Source organism: Ixodes scapularis, unplaced genomic scaffold (assembly GCF_016920785.2).
Source record: "Ixodes scapularis isolate PalLabHiFi unplaced genomic scaffold, ASM1692078v2 PGA_scaffold10__122_contigs__length_95168666, whole genome shotgun sequence".
NCBI lineage: Eukaryota > Metazoa > Arthropoda > Arachnida > Ixodida > Ixodidae > Ixodes > Ixodes scapularis.
Genome location: NW_024609836.1, coordinates 77,083,853 through 77,106,236, shown reverse-complemented (window position 1 = coordinate 77,106,236; position 22,384 = coordinate 77,083,853). Strand labels below are relative to the sequence as shown.

Here is a 22,384-nt window from a genome sequence, read left to right as displayed (position 1 = left end):
TGCACCGTTATCATCATCATTGGTAGGGAAAAGAAAAATAGGAAAAACAAAGGTGTCCATTTTGTAGTGAAATGTCGAACTTCGGCCGCCGTTTCTTTTTGAAATTTAGCTTGTATAAAATTTAGTTTTGTTTAGAAAGACTGTGTGAGGCACCTTCAAGAATCATCATGAAGTCGAGCAAGGTATGTATGACATTTTTCTGTGGCTGCGTCACAATGTAACGTGCAGTCGCGGGAGATATTCATCTTGCCGAGGGTCAGCTAGGTCAGGTCTTCACTCAAATCACTGGCTTGTAGAAGCGGCGGACATTCATCGAGAGTGTTTTATGTTGACAGCGAAGTTACGTCACCAAGATTCAACAAAGACGCGTCTCCGCAGTATAAAACTGAAGACGGATACTCGATTTGCGGAAACGGCGTGACAAGTTGGAGTTGACGCCAAGTCCAAAAGATGGCGCAAGCCGTGTTCTTTCTCTCTCTTTCTCACTCTCTCTCGGAAAACATGAAAACTTTTCTGGTTTGCAAACTAGTATTTTCTAGTATTTTATCTATCTTTCATCGACACATGTGCCCTCTCCATCAAGCCCTTGATTTGAAGGAATCATGTTGAGAGTCGGCCACATAACATTCACTGCAATTGTGACTTTCCTGGCAGTGCTAACGTATTTTGCGTAGGTTTTAGATTAAAGGATCCTACCCTACGCACAGTTGCGTCGAGAAACGAAAGTTAGTCACCAGCACATCTGTGCTTCGTATGAAGCGTGGAATCCAACTTAAGGAAAAGCTTGACACGCAACGTTAGAAGCAGGGATGTCCTGGTTTCTCACAGCTGCAATGCAGCCAAACACACTCAAACACAACTGCGCGTAGGGATCTTTACGGTTATCGTTCTCACAAGGGATGTCTTGTAGTATGCAAAAATTATGCGCCTATGTCAATTTTGTCAGTGCAAACACACTTTGCATGCCCGATACCTACCGTCCTCACCGCACGTGCGCAATGGCCACCACAGCTACTGCGCATTCGCTGTGCCCACCAGCCCTGATTTATTTCCACGAACGCGTCCACTGCATTACCATTTCTAGCATTCCTTTTGGTTTCAGCCTGTGAAAGCTCATCATCACAATTTGTGCAAAATGTTTTGGTGGCGGCTGCTTGCCCTGCCCTTTTTTTTTTCTTTCTCTCTCATGCAGTGGTTGTGTCTTCGTTTTTCCAGAGGTTGCACAAAGGGTCACGACAAGGTCTAAGTGTGTTTTAGAAAAGACAGAGACCAAACGTTGTGTCCCTATTCATAAATTCGCAGTCTGCTCGCAAAGCAGGAAGGTACGTGAGGTTTGTTTGTTGCACTCTTGTTTCGTCCCCTGCAGTTCGGCTTTGGGCGTAGGAATCAGGCGGTAGACTTTAGGTGTCGGCATCTCTTCGTTGGCTTCATGCATTATTTACGGCACTTTAGAACGCGTCTTCAACTGGTGCGTCTAGCGTCTTATTCCTCACTTCCGACGAAAGTGCTCCCGAAGTGGGAACAAAAGACGTCGCAAAAACCGGAGTGTCATGCTGTCGGATGTCGCGATTCTGGAGGTGGGTCGCGGTAGTTCCAGCAAAAAGCTCGAGCAAGTGAGAGAGTCGCCGTCGTCGCGGCGCGCCAACTCATGGCTGCCGAAGCTTCTGTGGAGTGTCAAGCCGGAGAGTGACCCAGAGCAGAATATGTATCTGCAACATCTCACCACCACTACTCTGGCACCGCCAGGATCGCAGCCAACGACAGCGTGACATTTCTATGGCGTCGTGGGGCAGAAATCGAGGGACCACTTTTTTGGAGGTCGTAAACACGCCAGTCTGAAATGCGTCTGAGGCACCCTAGTTTCATGACGAGTGTCCCCTCGATAGAAGGTTTGCACACAAACTTGGCTGCGGTCGCTCTCCTTTTTCCTACGCCTTGACGTTGGAGCTTCCCAAACTACCTGTATCTCGACACATTTTTGTTGTTTGTGATTTGTCCTCCTGAGGCACAAAACAGGAGTGCCACTGGGAGTTTGTCTAGAGACTACTAACCTCTTTTTGGTTGTCTAGAGTTTCAAATGCCCTGTCTTACTGTGCATGTTGATGGCAGTTTCTTAGAAAAGACTGAGCTCCCAAAAATAATTTTATTAGTGTCTAATTGGGACGGAGATGTCTTACCCTAAATTCTTCTCTCTCTCCCCCCCCCCCCCCCCCCCAAAAAAAAAAAAGAAGAAAATGGTGCAATATTTATGTTAAAAGACAGTTTGAGTAACGAGCTTTGGCTCCTTTTGCAACTGAAAATGTTTCTTGTATTGCACTAAAAATTTTATTTGTTTGCTTTCAGGGTTGGGGAGGGGGCTTGAGCTTGGTTTGTAACATCTTTGTCATATCCAAATATGCAAAACAAAAAAAACAAAAAAAGATTTTTTGTAAATACACCATGGGACATATCACAACACAGATTTTGCACTAAAAATTTTTTTGGGGGGATCAATGTTTCTTTAATGGGGCATTTAATTGCTTTTTGTAGAAGCTTGTTTTTGATGGCATATTGATTGCTGGGGTTTAGTCAATAAAAATGACCAGTTCTAGTTGGCAAGGAGTCCCAGTAAAGTCGCAGCAATAGAAATACGCGGGCACTATTTTCTCTTGGGGTGGGGGGAGCAGACGGGTGGGTTGGGCGGCCATCTTCGGGTCCCCACCATTTCCATAAAATTTGACCAGCGAAAAAAGTTAATTGCGTGGAGATTCAGAACATTGCTATTATTGTTCTTTTCAGATGCGTTGTGCATTATATTTCAACAAAATTGTTGTGTAGGAGACGTAATAAAACAATTATTGTTTGAAAGTGCCGTCTGATGGCGCCCCCTGGTGTCTGCTCCAAGGTGCAGAAAGGGGCTTGCCGCAACCTTTGATTAGATTTTTAATAGGGAAACTGGCCGTCCATGACTGTAATTTCGGGTTTTTTAGGATCCTCAGGGCCTGTAGATTGAGTTTTCGTCATATATAGACAATCTCAGAATCTACTTGAATGCCCCTTTAAAGGGTTGACCACTCCTTAAGTTTTTTGCAGCACAATCTAAAATGTTCAATCAGAATAATTAAGAAAAAAGAAACAAAAAAAACTGTCTATTGCGTTTACATCAGGCAGGTAAAGTACGCCTGCACTTTGTGGGATCCGACCCCAAAGTGTTTAATTAAAACGTTTGGAACAAGCGGTTCATTTTTCAAAACAAGTATGGCTGTTCAGAAAGTGTTGCCACAATGAAGGAAGCCAATGGCCGGGTAGCATTCTCTACCCTCTAGAAACATCTGAAGGCAGAGTTTTTTTTAAATAATTATATAGCTAATGAACAGCCTGGTGTTCGCCAAGAATTGTATTTAAAGCGCCTTGCTAGGCATAAGGTAGAAAAGAGCACGAATGGATAATCAGAATACTCGGCTAAAAGAAGAACTGTTTGCTATTTCCTTTACTTTTTGTTGTTACATTCATGACCAAACGGAATGCACTCCTGATTCAGATGGCACTTGCAAGTGATATTGACACGTTTTATGCCTTGAGGTGCTGCAAAAAACATCAGAATAAAGCCACTTGGGTTTCCCCCTTACCAGCACCAAAGTGCAGCTTGCTATGCGCCGTAGGGTCGCGCATACCTCCTGGGTGTTTTATATTACCTTACGGATCGACCGACCAAGCTGTACCTTGGAAATCATTGTGAAAGGTGTCATCTGGGGCTTGTAATAGGGCTGCTCGGTGGCTTTGTGCCGCCACTGTGCAGGAGATAATATTGAGATCGGTGGGCAGGATGCTCACCTTTTGCTTTGAGGATGTTTGGCCGAAAGTTATTTTTCTCGATGAATGTGCACATTGAGATGGACGAAATCGAGGAGGCCGTAGTCCCATATTTTCTATGTGGCCTACCAAACGTTAATGCAGCCTTCTGCCCAATCCATTCTCCAAGCGAACCCCTGGTAGGCGACGTAAAAACTCCAGCACAACGGGTTGTATTGATGGAATCCCCCAAATGGTACAGGATGTGCACCCAAAAATATGTAAAGCGTTTTTCTCCCGCCAAAATCAACTAAGCATTGCCAAACCCTCGTTCTCCGCCCTAATGTAGCGGTAGTGGTCCGAACCGGATGCCGAAGTTTCAGAACTGACCGTTATCTTATTCAAATGTTACAAGTGATTTTGTTAAGTTTTAGATGGGAAAATGGCGGTTGACGGAGCTATCGAATGCATGGAGCTGAGTGGTGCCGGTTACCAAAAACGGGCACCATTTTTCTATTAAAAGGTTGAAAGGCACGAACAAACAGTACGAAAAAAGAGACACGTACGACACGGACAGGCGCCAACTAGCCCCAACCGATATGGTCCAACTAGCCCCAACCAAAGTTTTATTGTCATTTTCTCAGTGAAATTTTCTGCAAATCACTTATAACTAAAGTTCTGTGTTTTCTAAGTTCTTGTTGTTGTTGTTTTTTTCATTTGGGGTTTGCTGTTGTTTTTTTGAAGCGGGTAATTTTTCAAGATTTACTAGTGCTTTTTTAAATCTAAGTTAGTTATAACTTAACCAATTTATAAAAAAAAAACATTGAATATGTAAAAAAAATGCCCCCCTTCAAAAAACAACGACAACCAACCAATAAAAAAAACAAAAACTTAAAAACACTGAATTTTTTTATAACTTTTTAATTAGATAATGATTATATCTGGTACTTGCACCTGGTTGTGACTGCCTGCACTACATTAGGGTCGAGAATGAGCATTCGGCGATGCATAATTTAGTTTTGTGGTGAAAATAAAACACTAAATTGTTGGGGGGGATGAGGGCATGCTGTAAGCAGCAAAGTTTGGCGCAGCGTGGAGTGGGAAAGCCAAGGCAGACATTGCCTTTGACACCGGGCTACCGCAATGTGTTTTTCTCCTTTTTGCCTCAGACGCTGGACACGTTGTTTGCCTTATTTCGCTGTTTGTGTTGTGGCAGTCCGCTGCGGTTTTTTGTTGTCCAACTTGCTTTATGTGCTTCTGCAGTCCTTTTCCTCTTTGTGCTTCTGTGTGTTCATTCGTTGCATGGCGTGGTAATAACACAATCGATTGCTGCCTTTTTTTGTTTGTTTTTCAGCTGAAGAGGAAGCTTTCTCCCTACGTTGCGGATGCAGATAAGGTGAGAGGGTGCTGCTTGTTTTATACACCACTCAAAACTTTATCTACAGTATTTTTTATTTTTCTAGTTAAAATGTTTTCTGCATGTGCGGTATTCTGAAATCTTAGTTTTTCTGCATAGAACGTGTTTTCCAAACACGGCTGTGGAGAACGCTGATTGAGCTAATATTGCGTCAAGAGGCACGACACTCGGACCCCTCTAGATAGAACGGTCTCGGCAAAGTCTCGGTTGACCAGTTGGCGCAACACCGTGAAGCGCATGAGTGGGTTAGGTCTGGAAGTCAAAAACCGAACTGCAGTCAAGCTGGTTTGAGATGTCCCATTAATATGGGCGCCTTTAGTATAAACACTATACTTGTTCTCAGCTCTTGAACTGTCGTAAAAAAAAGTCATGCTCCTTGCTTAACATTACTAACTTCCCCCTTAATGAAGACAATTAAGATATGTGTAGATGCTTTCTAGTTTAGATACATGTCACCTTATCAACATGTACAGCTGTCGAACGCCAAAGCACAGCTGCTTCCTCCTCCAACCAAATCTCGCAAGCACTGCTTCGATCGGCATATGAACAATGCGCAAAACTTGTTTTTTTTTTTTTTTTTCTTGAGGTGAAAATTAGTATAGACAGAGGTTTTGGGAATGAAATGGGTGAATGCGTGCCTTTTTCTTTCAATATTATGGATGACTTGCATTATGAACAATATTTTTTGAGGGCAACAGAGGTCTTCGTATTAGTGAGGCACGATTGCAACCCCGGAACGTGGGAGCAGAAAAGGCAAATGCAGCCGCCGAGTTCGTCCCCTCTGTCCCCTGCTTCGTCCGGGGTTATAGGATCCGAAAGGTTTTTGCATTAAGACACAAAGGGAGAGCACAGAGGAAGGGAACGAGACAAGCGAAGGATTGTTGGCTCTTGACAGGAACTTTACAGAAACGTCTGTGACGGTGCTCGTGTGTTGTTTGAGCGTCACTTGTCGCGATGACTGTCTGCAGGCGTCCCAGAAGATGCCGAACTGGTACTACAACAAGAAGGCGCTGCGCAAGACGCCCTCCTTCCTCGACGGCATCTCGGTGGAGAAGGAGCAGCGCTACCGGCGCGAGGGGGCCCGCTTCATCATCAATGTCGGCACCAAGATGGGCCTGTATCCTTGCGTCGGGCGTGCATGAAATGCTTTTTAATGGAACCCCCAATCCCAAAATTTTGACTGTCCGTTCGTTCATGCCAAGCTTTTCCCGCTAAATTTAGCGGAGAAAGCGGTGTCACTTGACCTAAATGCTAAATTTAGTTTCCTCGCTATATTTAGCCAGAAAGATAGCCGACTCCTAGTAATTGCAGTGTTGGGATCAATGATGACCTTGGCGTAAATGTATCTAGTTAGCTATGGCGGGATATAAGCGAACGTTGCTGACTGGGAAGTACAGTCGCCGTCTGCTTTCTTGCCCTGCCTTGATAACAAGTTCGGCAGGGACACGGGACCTTAAAATAGAATTTCTTGAGACTTTCCTTGATTGCACACTGGAAATTAGCCCACTGCTTATTTTCACCCAATTTTCTCTCGATTTTAGGTGGGCTATCTCTTGGGATATTACAATAGTTGAGTCTCGCAGCATAAATATTGCACTAATAAAAATGTAAAAGAAAAAGAAAAAGTGGCTATTTTTTGTTTTCTCTATTATTTTTTTTATTTAGGCACGAAGTTAGCACGGTTTTGCTGTGAAGCGGTGAAACCCGTCAAGAGTCCTCGAAGTGGGTGCTAGGTGCGATATGCTGTGTTGATGCTGGTGTCTTGCTAGTTGAGAAGCAGACTGTAACATAGTTTTGATGAAAGTGGAGTCTGTCTTTGGCCTTGACGAAATGCACCCAGTCGCTACGACACCATGGCAACGGGCGTGGTGTACTTCCACCGCTTCTACATGTTCCACTCCTTCAAGACCTTCCCCAGATTCGTGAGTTGGGGGCTCTTTGTTTCATTCCACGAGACTGGCTGCCATCTTCGGAAGGGACTGTTTTCGGCTTCGCCTGCTGGACCTTCCACAAACTGCAGGGTGTGGAGCCGTTAAACGACTTTGTCGAAAGACCAGCATAGAAAATCATTTTCAGTGTGACTGGAAGTCCCTCTTCCATTTACTCCTCTCCCTTCCTTCTCACCCGAACACTGTGAAGCTTTGTGCAACAAAATGTTGGTGCCCACCATAGGCTTAAAGTTTTCGATCTCCCAGGGTAGGGGAGGGACGACAAGCTTCAAGACCGTGCCATGAAGTCAGATCCACGCACTCGACAAAGCAGACGCGTTTTTTGATGTGCCGTTGTTTTGGGGGTCTTGGTCTGTGTCTGTTTCCCTCTATTTAGTTTGACCAGCGACAGTTTGGCTTTGCGGAGTCCGAGGGCCACGATTTCGGTTTCTTGCAGATCACGGCATGCTGCTGCCTCTTCCTAGCCGGGAAGGTGGAGGAGACGCCCAAGAAGTGCAAGGACATCATCAAGACTGCACGGTCCTTTCTTACTGAGAAGCAGTACCTGTCCTTTGGAGAAGACCCTAAGGTGGGACACATACTTCCTCAACTCTCCCCAAGCCCCAGCCCTTCGCAAGTTGAGCGCAGTGAACCCGCCTGGGGGTGCTTTGTGTCAGCAGCCGACGCTTTTCGTCGCTGCCCACCGTACGATTCGTGTAATTGGCTTCTTTTTTTTCTTGAAGGTTTCTTGAAAATCTTACAACTTTTCATTCAGATGATGTTAATGTGCTGAAATTGACATATTGTGTCCCAACTGCTAGTTTCGATGGAGTCTGAGCAACAGAAATGTGGCTTGGCAACGACTCTTTAGGTGGACATTAACTTCTAAGGTTTGTGTAGTTGTGTATCAGCAGTACTGTTTCTGAAAAGAGTTTCTCATTGAGCGGATTTTGTGGAGAACCTAAAGCTGCCTCTTTGTGGCAGAAGTGGAATTGATTAAAAGGCTCTTTCTGGGCTACTTACCATTTCCTACTCCCAGTCTTCTTTTATTATTCTCAGATTGGTACAGGACAAAGTAGAGATTTTTATTTCACAGTCTTTGGGATCACCAAAGCTCCTGAGTATATTTTGATATCTAACTTTAATTTATTATGCTTTTCTGCTGCTCTATCTTGAGGGCTTGGGACCGGTCAAGTTGTTTGTAAAAGCTTTCTTTTACAATGTCTCCACCAACATTATATTATGTTTGTTGGAAAGTAAAGGATTATATATCCCCGGGCCAGTGTCACCAGACGGTAGTTTAATGATTGGATTTGTGGAGACGTCATCCCTGGGTGGCCGACGCTGCACCGATAGATGAGAGAACATTCATTAATTTATTCATTTATTGATACTGTCAGCCCTTGCACAGGGCTATTACACGGGTGGAGAAATAAAAGACAACAACAAACGAACATGTATGCTTGCAGGCCCAGAAACAAACAAAGCAGAAAAGCTCTTGCACTGCGGTCGCTGTTGCTTCTACATTGCAGTGTGCTAGTGTCGAAGACTCTAACCACTGACAGGAAACATAGAAAGTAGCTTATAATGTTCACCCTTCTTGATTCGCATCTTGTTCTTCGGTGTCCTTGTCAGCAAATATCACAATTGCATTGGCTGCGGAATGTTAATACGGTGCTCGAGACTTGCCGCGCCTTGCGTTTTTTAAGGGTCTTGGGAACGGAGTGACTGGAACGTACCTCGTGTCTGTGCCGTGCAGGAAGAAGTCATGACGATGGAGCGAATTTTGCTGCAGACGATAAAGTTTGACCTCCAAGTCAGTCATCCCTACGGGTTTCTTCTCAAGTACGCCAAGTGTCTCAAAGGTGGGTGGTCTCCTCCGTTTCTATTGCGCCGTCTTTAGCGAGTGCTTGCCACTGTTACCTCTTCATTACGAGGTCGATTGGAGTGGACCTTATTTGCCACCGCCAGTCGCAGTCTTGTCTGCTCCTTAATTCCCTGATCCTTTGTCACCGAACAGGGGACAAGGGAAAGCTTCAGAAGATGGTGCAGATGGCTTGGACCTTCATCAATGACAGGTTCGTGCAGCGGTCACCTTTCGCAGCTGCATCGCCATTCTTTGTACAAGGTGTTTAATCAGCTGGGCCTTGCGGTGTTTGCCGGAAAATCTTATGTGGCTTGCTAGAAACAGTGTCTTAGCTAAGACTGTGAAAGAAAGCCTGCCAAACTTGGGGCCCATGAGCGCCATAGACTCAACATCACGTGCCGCTCCGCCCGTGCGCTACCTTTGGCAGTGTTTTCTTTCACATGGCCTTAGCTAAGACTCTGTTTCTGGCAAGCCGGCATTGTAATGTTTCCAATTTGTGCGGCGGCGCCGGCGCCGTTGGCGTAACCACGCGTTGCATTATGGGACGTTTTCCGTAATGCAACGCACGGTTACGAGTGATGTCACAAAGGTCACTCGGGAAGGTCACGACCTTCACAGTAAAGGTCACGAGAGAGGAGTGGAAGAGGAGGAGGAGCAGAGGCATACCCTCCTTTTCCTCAAGAGTTGCTCTCTAGTTCGGCATTACAGGGAATTGTAAACGCCTTTCATCTTTTGTATCCTACGAGCGTTAGACATTACAAATCAAAGTGTGTTTACTTCATTGATTGTTATGTCAAAGATATTTTTTGGGTCTCGTCTTTTGTGGTTAAGTCGGCACTTTGATTAGAAAGCCTGTTATGTTGGGAGCTTTTTCAAACTAGCCCTTTTCTGTGCTCCCTCCATGCTTTGGTAGCTTGAAAACAAAACATTGCGGCAAACGTAATTCTGTTTCTGTGCACAGCCTGTGCACGACGCTGTGCCTGCAGTGGGAGCCCGAGGTGGTGGCCATAGCGCTCATCTACCTGGCGGGCAAGCTGTCCAAGTTCGAGGTGACCGACTGGGTGGGCCGCACCTCGAGGCACTCCCGTTGGTGGGAGGTCTACGTCGAAGACATCTCCCTGGAGCTGCTCGAAGGTAGCGTGATGTTCGGCAACTGCCTTCCTTGGGTTGACCGAGCTTAGAGGGAAGCTGAAGAGGTTCTTGAAAAAAAAAGTTTCAGGTGAATTCTAGAGTACTTTTATCCCGAGGAAAACGTTTGTTCTCCCCGAAGGTGTAACTAGTAAACGCGGTGAAACGAAAAATCTCCGACCTGTCGTTACGTCGTAAAAGGATCTTTCGGCCGCCGAGCGCGTGTCGCTCGTGTGGGCAGCGCTTGAAATCCCAAGCTTGCCAGGTATATTCCCCCGCACTGACACGAGTCGTGACGTCTCTTTTCTTATCTTTTTGAAAATAGCAAGAGTGAGCGTAAATAGCTTTGATGGGCGCTGAAGATGCACGAGAGCGGAGATTCCGAAAACTCCTTGTATGACGTGACGCTCCAGGAAGGAGAGGCTTTGAAAATTATTTTCTGCGGACTTCGTGCTTCGAATTGAGAAATAATCTTGATATTTGTGATCCTGGGGGCCGAATAAAGACAATTGAAGTGTTTTAACTCAAATACAGAGCCGCTTCAGTTTCCCTTTAAAGGCTGGTTCAAGCATTTGCGTTTTGGCAGCTTATGAGCAGTGTGCCTAGATTTCAAAATGTTTCCAAGTGCTTGATTGCGGTTACATAAGGGGGGGCTGTGTATCAAACAATACAATCAAAATATAAAAAATAAAAATGGCAAAAGGTATATACATGTATTCAATATAAATGGGCTAGTAGAGGATTATAAAACTTTGCCGTATCGGTGGCGCTAGCGGTAAAGGATGGCAGCCAATCCCATTCGACGACGGCACGAGGAAGGAACAACTTGTTAAACGTGTTAGTTTTACCGGAGATTTGTTTGGTCGGACAAGAGTCATTTTAAGCGGGACTATATTTCATGACCTGTATTTGAAATCCAAACCGTGAGGAGGCGATGCAAGTCTCGATCATCTGCGAGCGTCTCCACCTCTCCACACACTTTCCTCCGCGCCTTTCGAAAACGCATGCGCACTTGCGACCAATCTGCGCAGGAGGCGTCCTCCGTTAAATTGGAAACACACTCCACGGTATGAGCTGCTCCTTTTCCTAAATCTAGGCTCTCTAAAGACGTGAGAATGCAGTGACGCCACCTGTTAGGGGGCCCTGGAACACTTCATATCTGCATGTATTTTACCCGTCATTCTTTCGCAGCACGCTTGAAATGAATCTAGCAATGTTATAAGCGACCATTTCTGGTAGATGGTGCATAGATTTGATCTCGTAAAATACTGCGAAACCTTCAATCTAGTTGTATGGAGGTCGGGCACGTTCCAGGCCTAGCCAATGGATGGACGGTCTCTTGCGAGTGGTCACAAAAGGTTGCACCGCGGTCGATCAGAACTGAACGCAAATGTGTGTACAAGTTTTAATTAGGACCTTGGTATGTTCATAGCTAGAATATGGCACGCCTATCTGGAATCCCAACGTCTTCGCTCGAAATATTGATACTTATTTTGGCTCCGGAGAGCCGCAGCGCCACAGAAAGGCAAGTTGCCCATACTGTGAAGGCCCGTGGCACCGTGTCTATTGACGACGAGATGGTATTGCATGGATGAATTTAAAAAAAAACATGTGCACAGAACAGTATGGCACATTTTATTTCGTCTAGGCACGGCCGCGCATGTCGTTGAACCATGCAAGAAAGTGTTCGGTCTTGTATCATTTCATAAAATTTCTTTAAAGGACTCCAAGAGTTCATTTCATTGTTTGCAATGGAAACTCTTCAGGTCGTACGGTTACCCAGAGGTGTCCGGCTCCAACATCGCTTGCAAGCTCCTTGCTCGAGAGTCTACTGGCATCGAGGATAGAGCCCCTTTTTGCGGCGTATCATGACCATCGAGAGAAGTTTTATTTTTCGTCTACGATGTTGCTGAGAATTATTACAAACCGACCGTGTTTGTAAATTTTGTATACACATGAAAGAGACTGGAGGACAGCACACGACATCTTTCGTGTGGCTATTTAAAAAATGTTGTGTTCCGTGCTCCGTCCTATGTGTTTGTTCTTTTGTGAGTATATACTACCCAGACTGCAGCGATATCTGGTTTTGGTGGCGATTCCAATGTATGACAAATTTTTTTATCCTTATATTTTTGTATCCTTGGCTTTCTCTATGCCACCTGCAGTAAGTTACTGTATAGGCTTCATTTTTACCTTCCTAAATTACCTGAGGGACATTATAGCGGTTGTATTGTTGCTTATTTCATTTTACACAAAATGAAAGGATTACAGTGAGAATATTGAAGCTGGTTTTGGTCCTACCCGACAAAATTTGTGCGCATAGAGTATGTACGAGAGTTCTGTTACGCGCACAGAGTCAATAAAATCTACCAAATTTGCTAGGGTGACGTCGTCCGCCAAATCTATGGACGTCGATTGCGCGACTGGCGTTGGTATTTTTTTCTGTCAGTTTTTTTTTTCGTAACCTGTCCCATAACAAAAGGATAACGTGCAAAGCTCTAACAGCTTGCATAGCATGCTCGTTTATCACTGGTTCTGCATTTCGTTTCTGTGGGCGCACGCAGACATCTGCCACCAGGTGCTGGACCTGTATTCGACGCCCATCCCCAACACGCCCCAGGACTCCCCGCCCGAGTCCCCGGTCCTGGCAGTCAAGTCTGGCAAGCACTCTCTTCCCGTAAGCCCCTTCAATCCCCTCCCCTGCCCGTTTTGATCTGGAGGAGCATCATACCGGCGTGCAGTAGTGTATCACTACTGCATGATGGACGTTAAAGACCCCAGACTAGCGGGTGTACTGCACTCGCTAAATTTCTCGTTTACAGCTGGGAGACTCGTCGCCCGTTGAGGCAGACCAAGTTTTAGGCTGTATAAACATACACACAACCCAATCTTTTTTATGGTGTACATATGAGCAAGGATAAGGATGTTAAGTGTGGGCGAGGAGCATGATATAGCCTTCAACATGTGTCAAACAACACCAGATTATGCATATAAATCAGTCTAGACTGTGGGTTCTCCAAATGGGTTCCTAGGAAGCCAGGGGTTCCCCAGCGTACCCTATTTTCCCAAGCTCTTGCATCTTTTCGGCCACCCCTGCCCCTAGGTGTTTTCCCAGCTTGGAGACTATTTGAGAGGATGTGACCCATTTACTGGTGCACTCCTAAGTCGTAAACTCTCCCTGATGTGTGCATTATTGTTTACAAGATCTAGTCTTCTACACTGTTTCAATGCCGACGTTACGAAAATAGAAAGTGCGAAATACAAGGACAAGTGGAAGACTACTCAGGAAAAGCGCTTTGTCCTGTGTAGTCTTCTACTCGTCCTTGTCTTTCGCGCTTTCTATTTTCATGATGTTTAACCAACTAGGCCAACAAATTATTTTGCTGCAATGCTGACAGCGGGAGAGGTTCTTCTTTGCTGTCAGTCGAGAGTGGCAGGCATTCACCGAGACCGCAAGGTTTGAAAACCATTCACCCAGACGCTTCTTTCAAACTCGAAACATTCGCTTTTTTTGACAATTTTCGAGGAAGCGTTCAGCCTAGATGTATTCAGGGAGCTTCCTAAACGGTCCTTTACCTCGACATATTCATCTTACCCTCTACAGTGTGGAACCTCTGTACATTGTATACAGTGGCAGCTGTATACAGGAGGAAGGACGATGTCGTATTGTCACAGATGAAGGCGACGAGGCGACGAACAATGAACTGAAAATAAAGGTTTAATCCGCAAACTTGTGCCAGAAACAGTAGGAAGAACACACGCCGAGCAACGGGGTGTCGGCATGACGGCTGGCTAGCGTGAAAGTGAATGAGTCGGCAATACCGCGCTGGGCTCCTCATCTACCACACTCGGTTCCTCGAAGACTCTGCCTAGAATATTTGCGAGTGAGCAAAGGCGAGAGCGACTAGGCAAAGTCATTCTGGCCTCTTTATGTTTTATGCTGGGTGTAAAAGTTAACACAAATTTTCTAGATGAACGGAGAAATGTTCCTTCTCGGTCATACACATGGCAATATTTACGCCACCGCCACTTTTACTCCCGCAGTCAACGCCACCCAAGTCGCCCGCCACGGCTGCCCTGGTGCCGCCAGCGGAGGTCGGCAGCGCGCCCGGCACTCCGGTGCCCCCCCTCCCGCCGGTGCCGCAGATGACCGGCATGCCGATACCGACCATCGACAGCTGCAACAAGCTGCCCATGGTGACCGCGCTGCCCCTGATGGATGGGCAGCCGCCCCTGCCACCGCCGCACCACGAGATGGCGGAGAAGGCGCACCCTCCAGAGGCGTACAGCAGGGGAGGCTACCCTCCACTACCCTCGGCCTACGTCCTGCCCCCGCCGCCTCCGCTCCCGCCGGCAGCGCAGGCGTACTACCGGGCACCACAGGAGTTCCAGGCGTCGCCGTACCACCCACCACCACCCACGAGCTTACCCCCGTACACCGGAGCTGCCGCGGTACTCTCGTATCCGCCCCCGCCGCCACCGTCTTCGATGCCTCCGGGAGGCTACCTCCAGCCGCCGCCGCCAAGACAGCAGAATGCGACGGGGGTGCCATCTGTGAGGATTACACGGGTTACCAACTGAGGGTTAGCCTTTCGGTCTTTCGTTCGAGTTGGATGCGTTGCGGTTGTCCGACCACTACGGTTTTCTAATTGCAGCGAGCCACTCTTCATGTGGGCTACGAGGATGGCCAACGGAGGGGTAGCCTTTCGGTCTTCCGTGCAAACCAAATAGGTTGCAGTCGTTTGGCTTGGGTTCGTGGAAGCTCTTGAGAAAGGTGCCGTGCTACGCTTTGTGCAGATTACATGGATTACCAACTGAGGGGTAGCGTTTTGGTCTCCGATGGGAGTCGGGTGTGTTGCGGTGACTCAGTGTCATAAAAGCTCTCAATGAAGGTGGCGAGCTACACCTCGTGCGGATTACAGGGGTGTCTATTGCAAAGGTGGTCTTTCGGTCCTGGGGGTGACCGCGTGTTGCAGTGTGGGTTCTGTGAACACTTGCACGTGGAGAGCGGCAAACTGCCTCGAAGGTGATCGTTCTCCACGGCATAATTTAGAGGCTCACCTTTCGGTCCATGGTTGTCCGCGAATGATTTGCAGGGTTACCTTCTCTTTTCCCGTGTCCAAGATGTTTTCGTTGCCGCGCGTGCGCATGGTCCCGTCATACGCGCGTTGTTCCTTCGTTTGTGTGCATGCAAGGTGGGCAGATGTGTGCAAGCCTGTCAGCTGCCGTGCAGGTTTGTTGACGAAGTAGCAACAAAACTAGTTTATTTTATTTGGTCGGCCAATTTTGTGGGCGGTCTCTGTTGTCGTGCATTTGAGGTCGCACTCGGTGGTTTCGGCCTAGCCGTACATGTGCGGTTGGTTCTTCGCGTTGCGCAGGCACGAGCGTTGCCAGTGCGCACGTGGATTGTGTGTCTGTTGCAGTCGGGTGAAGAAAAAAAAAAAAGGAAGGCAAAGTTCTTCAAAATAAACCATGTTTCTTTTATTTTCAAAATGTTTCCATTGTACAACCAGAGCATTTGAACAGATTTCTGCACCTGTCGTCGCTACTTTTTTCTAGCGTACGAAATACAGCTTGTTGGCGACTAGCAGATAGTACAGTGGCTGGAGTATAGTTTGTCTCGTGCTGACCAAGAGTGGCTTCCTAGGGGACAGAGGGTGCCAAGCACATGCTCTTTTTTTTTTCTCTCGATCTGCCGGGTAATCTGAATGGCCACATGCTTAAGTGGGATTCAGTGTTAGCTTCAGAATCATCATGGCCCCTAAGCTGCCTCTGAAAAAGCCTACTACAAAGTGCCTATGGACTGGCCTAGTTTCTGGTTTGCTCCTTCTCACTTAAGTGACCAGTCGTGCATTTTGTACTACAGCTGCACCTAATAAACCTGTGACCCTAGCAAAAAGAGCACTTTCGCAAAACCAGAAAAATTTAGAGCGGCCCGCAGCATAAACTTTGTTCAGCACGTCAACAAACCGTACCCTAGCCGCTGTCGAGTTAGTGAATCACGCGGGCGTGATTGCTGGCTGAAGCCACTAGGTGGCAGAACTGGTTTTCTCTCGGCTCGGCTAGCTAGCAACTGCGGCTCGTCGGAAGGTTCCCGACGTGTCGACACGCATTTTTCCCGAGTCGACTGAAAGACTCCGACGGCGCTTTTCGCCCTTCAAGGCGAGATGGGCAAGTGTCCAACGCGAATGATGTCTGCCATCTTAAAGGCGTAGGCTCAATGTCACCTAGAAGACAAGGACTGCGTCTTCCCGTCCTTAACGTTGTCGCTATTGGATCCACGCGTTGTTGCCTAGGTTGCGTTCGCGTCCTCGCGTGCGCGTCTTTTCAGCACTCGCAACGAGTTCGACGCTAGCAGACGGCGATCGGGTGAAACGAGCGCCAAGAAATTGGTCGGAAACTGCGCCAGTTCGAACCGTAGGGAACCTTGAGCTGAGCTGCCTTCTCACGAGAAGGGAAACGAAACGGAAAGAAGAGATCAATGCAGCTTATGCCGACTCCTCTAGCTTTCGTCCATTTTAAAATAGTATGGTACAGTCTCGGACACGCTATGGTGGGCAGCTAGTCTTGCCCTGAAAGCCCAGCAGTAACTTGTATCACTTTCATAGTTTTGCGCGGCTACGCAAACTACCGTCGTCTCGCCGCCGGCGCCTTTGTTCCGCCTCCGCGGAGTGCGACGGGCAGCATGCTTGGTTGGCACCATCCAGTGAAAGACACTCGACACCGACAGAAAGGGGGGGTGGGGGTCAAGAAACACTCGTGGGTTGTGAACTTACGACAAGACTGCCATTGAACTTCTAAATTGGTCAGATTCCTTTCACTTTATTCGGTGGGTTCTGGCGTAAATAGCCTGCCGTTTATGTCTATGACGCAAACGTGCGAAATGTGTACTTTGTGTGGGCATTTGTCAAGGCTGGTTCGCGCATTCGCATTAGGAGTGTGATGGAGCGCATTGCAACAGCTTGTTACCGTTTACGAGAAAGCACTCTGGTGCCAACACCCTTCCGATCTGCGTATAACTTGACCGAAAATTTCTGCAATATTTTCAAGATCGACTATGCTCCTTATGTATGAGAAATGGTCACTTATAACATTGTCAGCGTTATTTCGAGCCCATCGTGAAAGAATGAGGCGTAAAAAGTTAAAAACATTCTGAGACTGGAAGTTGTTCCAGGGCTACTTGACAGATGGCGCCAGTCGTAAACCATCAAAGGCGGTTGCAATGCACCTGACCACGATCAAATGCAAATGTGTAAACCAGCAAGTAACATGACCTCCAATGTCATGTACTATATCTACAGACATTGGGGGGGAATGGCAAAGTTTTTAGCTCAAAGTTTTAAGACTTCTGCTTATTCCCAGGTTTTTTTTTTTTTTTTTTTGGTTAATTAGAAATTTTGGTGTCTCAGTAATTATTCGGTCCGTAATAGCGTTGCGCGAATATTTGAAATTTCTAATAGTAGTTTCGAACAATACACTATTCGATATTTATTTCAAGATGAACTGCGATATTCATATTTTTCAAAGTGTTGATCGTGGCTGGTTAGCCCTGTTGAGTGCGCTTCTTACCGAGCACGGCTGCACTGCGGAGAAACAACACCTGCGGGAGCAATCTCCGCGGGTGTTGCTCCTCCGCAGTGCATCGGTGCTCGGTAAGAAGCGCACTCAACGGGGTAACCTGCCGCGATCCAACACCTGGAAATGTATGAATATCGCAGTTGCATGCTTCGGAGAAAAAGCACACTTTCAAAGCGGGATGGTGCACGTGCACGCCTGGTGTATTTAAAAGGAAATTTAAACTTTGTGAATGTTGACATCTAAATTGCAGTAAAATTAAAAAAAAAAAAAATTGGCTCTTATGCAAGAGTATATGCTAGGCAGAGATGCCCTAAGAAACTGCATTCATCATTCGTGATTCCTTTTTTTTTTTAACTTGAGATTGAAGAAAGAATATTTGCATATAGCATGGTTTGTAAATTAGCTCAATTAGGTGTAGCCGGGCTACACCTAGTGTCAAACCTGTCGTTTGCTCAAATTAGTTGTTTGCTTGTTATCCCAAGGCATTGGACTTTCAGAGGTCCCAGTCTATAAATACAGTTTGATTAAATTTAGCTTATAAATAGACAAGTGGAAGCTTGGGAACAACCTTCACGAGTTTAGCTGGGTTTTCGTTTAAGCATGATGCAACAATAGTGGAAAGTTTGGAGAAACTATTTAATATTTGATTAGAAAATATTAGACCAAATCCACTATTCGCACATGACTATAGTCCGTAAACATAATTATGTTCAAGGACCCATAAAACTTTTTTATGCATAGCTTTGCTAAAAGCTGTTTACATGGCCACTCGCCCGTGCAAGAACTTTGTATGTGCGATACACCTGCGCTGTGCTGTGCATGCATCTTGAGATGAAGCGTTATGGTTTTGTCGGTTGGTTTACTCTCCCAGTTTCTTTCTTCTTTTTTTTTTTTGTGGTTTAGAAGTTGTGTAGATTAGATAATGCTTTATGAACATAGTGGCAATATGCTTCAGTGTGCAACGGATAACATGAGTGAGTTTCCATTGGACCCATCTAAAACTCGTCAATCTCAAGCACAGTTTGCACCAGCATTGCTACAGATTCTAAAATACCAAGTTGTGTTTTTTTTTTGTTTGTTTTTTTGGTATAGAGAACCATTTCTGTGCCAAGTTTCATGGAATTATTCTATTGGAACAGGTGTCAATGCTAAAGAATGACCTATTGAAACTTAAAAAAAGAAACATTTTGGTTTTGCCCTTTCTACCTTGCTGAAAGCAGTGGATAACCACACTAAGCAAAAAAAAGTTCAACACTACACTTTGACACACTTGGTTTCTTGACATTCAAACACTTTCAAACACATTCAAAATAATTTTCAGAACACTTAATCTTGTGTGTAAATAAAAAACTAAAAACATTTCTTCTAACATTACATACATATCGAACCTTGACACAGTTGGGACAACTTGTAAAATGAGATCCGGCGACATGGATTTCCCCTTACAGGGAAGCTTCTCGGCAAACGCCACAGGTTCACCTCGTCCGGCTAAAACTTTGAAAGACAGAACACCTCCACAACAAACATCCACACTAGACGCACATCGACAACACTTGGTAACATCTTTTTTTAACGTAGGAACCGCAGCCGACGTTTCTTTTCGTGACGGCACAACCGTGTGCCCCGTGTCAGGCTTCTGTCTGGTGTGGTCTTGCCTTTTGTTTTTGATGTACCGAACGTTCGTGAGAAAAGAGAACCTTGTTCTTTGGCCTGCGTAAATGAACTATGCATCACAGAAAACTCACACTCCGTGAGACTGTGATGCTAGTGCTGGTGACAGAGATCATAAGACGCGAGAGAGAAACAAAATATGTCGATGAACCATCATTCACCTGCCTAAACCAAGTGTTCATCAAACCAGAAAATGAAGCTGTGTGTGCCTGTAGCATTTCTTGCAGTGAAAAAAAAAAAAAATCTTTCAAACGTTGCTTGCCATTTATCGTAGCTAAATAGAATTCCTCGCAATCCTTTTTTGTGATAAAAATTTTCACTAAAATTTCCTTCGCAAGCTATGGCTAAAATTGTCAGAATTACTCAATATGCAATATATTCCCAAAAAACAAACAAAAAAAGAAGCGAGGCTTTAAGATGTACACATTTGTGAACATAGCGTTTTAAAGATTAAAGGGCAACTCCACTCCATTTTTACAATTCTTGGGTTATGATCCGTTTAGTCGAAGCCGGCGACCCTGAATCACGAGATATAATTTGTTTTTCGGTAGTGTGTATAGTTTTGTAGATATCGCGAATGCAAGAATCGGTCCGGCGGCACGGCGAAACCGAAACTACCGGTTGAAGCACCGCTTCACTTTGTTGATATGCACCAAATGTGGTAATTTTTAGTGTGTATTTACAAATTTGCCGACCGAAAAGCTAATCCGACTGCTATAAATATGACGCGGTTGGTGCCGGCGCAGCGTGACTGTATTTGTTTCTTGCGCGCGGACCGAGAAAACGAATTAATGGGAGATAGATGGACAGATCTATCCACAAATGGTCTAAGTTGTTAAAGCCAAAGTGCCTTTATGTGCACGCTAGTTAGATCAGCCGCGACCTGCTGCGTCCGGCCGATCGTGCTGGAGCAGCCGGCGGACGGTACGCGAACAGCGACGGCACCGCATCGTTCTTCAAAGACGCCTGTTTCTTGTTGAAACCCGCAACAGTCAGCAGCCGCAGATCCCGTGTGTAGGTGTCTGACGTAAAGTGCTGGGAGCAGAGCTTCGCGTTGGAGCTCGGAGTCGACGGTCTTCCGAAGTCTATCCGGCGAACGGCACCGACCCACACCTTGTGCCTCTTCCGGTCTCTTGGGAACTGGTGGAACCGGAGCTCCGGGTTGCGCACCGGGTTGTTGGCGCAATCCACAGCACTACAAATCCTGCTCGACATTGCCCAACGCGAGACCGGCAAATCTCTCCGGCTCCACGACGCGCGCGTGAGCGAGCAGCACCGCTTCGCTCTCTTCCGCGCTGTCGCGGAAGCAATGCTGGGATTAAAGGAACTGCCTGGACGCTAATAAAAATAGGAGAACACAGGATAATGTGGTAAACACCTCGTGCCGTCAGCAGAATTGCAGAATGCCACGGGAAACGAAGCGTTCGCGGCGTCCGTACGAGAGCGTAGGACTAGACCTACGTCATTGCCCAGTGTTGCTTCACTAGCTCACCCGGTGCCAGCGTTGCTCACCCGCTTTCGGGCCGCTAACCGAGCCGGGAGAACATTTTTAATATTGGTTTTAATCGGTAACGCGGCGTCGGTTTGACGTAATATTTTGGGTATGACCGTATTTTGACCTCCTAAAGCGATATCAGTCATTTCGATAGGGTCGACCTTTTTAGTGGAGTTGCCCTTTAGAAAGAAAACAACGTCTTGCTGGCATGCTATATTAGACTCAGGTGAACGTTGGCTCATAGGTAAATTGTTTTTCTCTCGCATCTTTTGACCCAGATAACGTCATGTTCTCAAACTTCCACATTCTGTCACCAACACTAGCGTCACATTCTCACGGAGATTGAGCCTTCTGCAACGCGCAGCTTGTTTATGTGGGCCAAAAAAAAGGGTTCAATTTTCACAATTGACTTAGTGTAATGCAACGCTTGTGTCGCATACATTTTCATAAGTGCTGGAGTATTGCTTTCATAGGGATTTGTGCTGCAAGGGAAGCTGAAACGTGGGTGTTTGGAAGGAACAGCGCTACCGTGCGATAGTCTCTCCAGTCGACGATTCTCGTGGGTGCACTGATTGGATTGAACGGTTCGTGCTCGCCGACCGTCTGGATTGTGGAATTAGACGAAAAGGATTGTTTTAATGCGTTCACGAATGCCAACTTTAGCTCGTGGCTGGCTGCTAGTTGATTGACAACAGGTAGGAGGGTCTTGGGATGAGGTGTGAAGCACCTTTTGTGTGACGGTTTGTAAAACGATAGTCGCTACAATGCCAAACGATTGTGGTGCGGTCAGCCGGTTCTGAGGTGATATACTGGAGCTTGCGAAGGAACGCAAGACTCTGGAGTTTCAAAACTACGAAAACGAAACTGATTGTTTTAAAGACTTAATTAAAAAGAGCACGTTAACCATGCACTTGCAGACTGGACTTGCCTCGGAATATGTACAATCTTGCTGTCAGCTCCCACGTAGCTGGGGATAAGCAGCTACGCTGGGAACGCTCGTTTGTTCGGCTTGAGCCACCAAATAAGCTACGCTTCAGAATAACGAGACTTTATCCATATTGGTGTTTAAAACCACCGCTGCCAGTTGTCTGAAGCTTTATCTAAAATTGCTGGAAACGATTTTCTGCCCTCCAGAACTGTTAGAACAGTCTGCGACGGAGCAAAAGGATATCGCCCCAGCTTCCGGATACCATATCCGAAACTCGAGAAGCCGCATTTTCGGATCGCGACTTAGCACCAAAATGGCGGCGCTCAGAAGCAAGCAAATCGGGGAACGAAGTGACAATACCTTAAGCGTAGTTTATACCGCAGTGACTCATTCACGATCGGAGTGCGAGCGAGCACCTTCGCAGCCTAGACCTGTCATACCTGCTCCAGGACAGGTTCAGTGAACTTACGCAGCTACTTCGCGATTGAAGTAACCATTATGACACCAAATTAGCGGAAGAGAGACCCCCTCCTTTCTACGCCATTGGCATCTCCAGTGGCTTGCGAAGGCGACGGGTGTCGCGATCCTTGTGCAAGCTATT

The 22,384-nt window shown here is 46.4% G+C and overlaps 1 protein-coding gene across 2 annotated transcripts; it reads left to right on the top strand.

Moving 5' to 3' along the window:
• The first annotated feature begins 9 nt into the window (after positions 1–9).
• On the top strand, positions 10–15,604 carry LOC8054026 (cyclin-K). 2 transcript variants are annotated; one of them, XM_040221426.3, is made up of 11 exons: positions 50–182; positions 1,216–1,322; positions 5,126–5,167; positions 6,157–6,305; positions 7,029–7,110; positions 7,574–7,705; positions 8,876–8,981; positions 9,137–9,194; positions 9,945–10,117; positions 12,676–12,788; positions 14,156–15,604. In XM_040221426.3, the coding sequence occupies exons 4-11, from the start codon at positions 6,169–6,171 to the stop codon at positions 14,690–14,692; spliced, it is 1,338 nt and encodes a 445-aa protein (XP_040077360.1). In that variant the 5' UTR covers positions 50–182; positions 1,216–1,322; positions 5,126–5,167; positions 6,157–6,168; the 3' UTR covers positions 14,693–15,604. The 2 variants fall into 2 exon arrangements, with proteins under 2 accessions (XP_029845710.2, XP_040077360.1); XM_029989850.4 differs by lacking the exon at positions 1,216–1,322 and having other exon boundaries at positions 10–182.
• Positions 15,605–22,384: the final 6,780 nt, after the last annotated feature.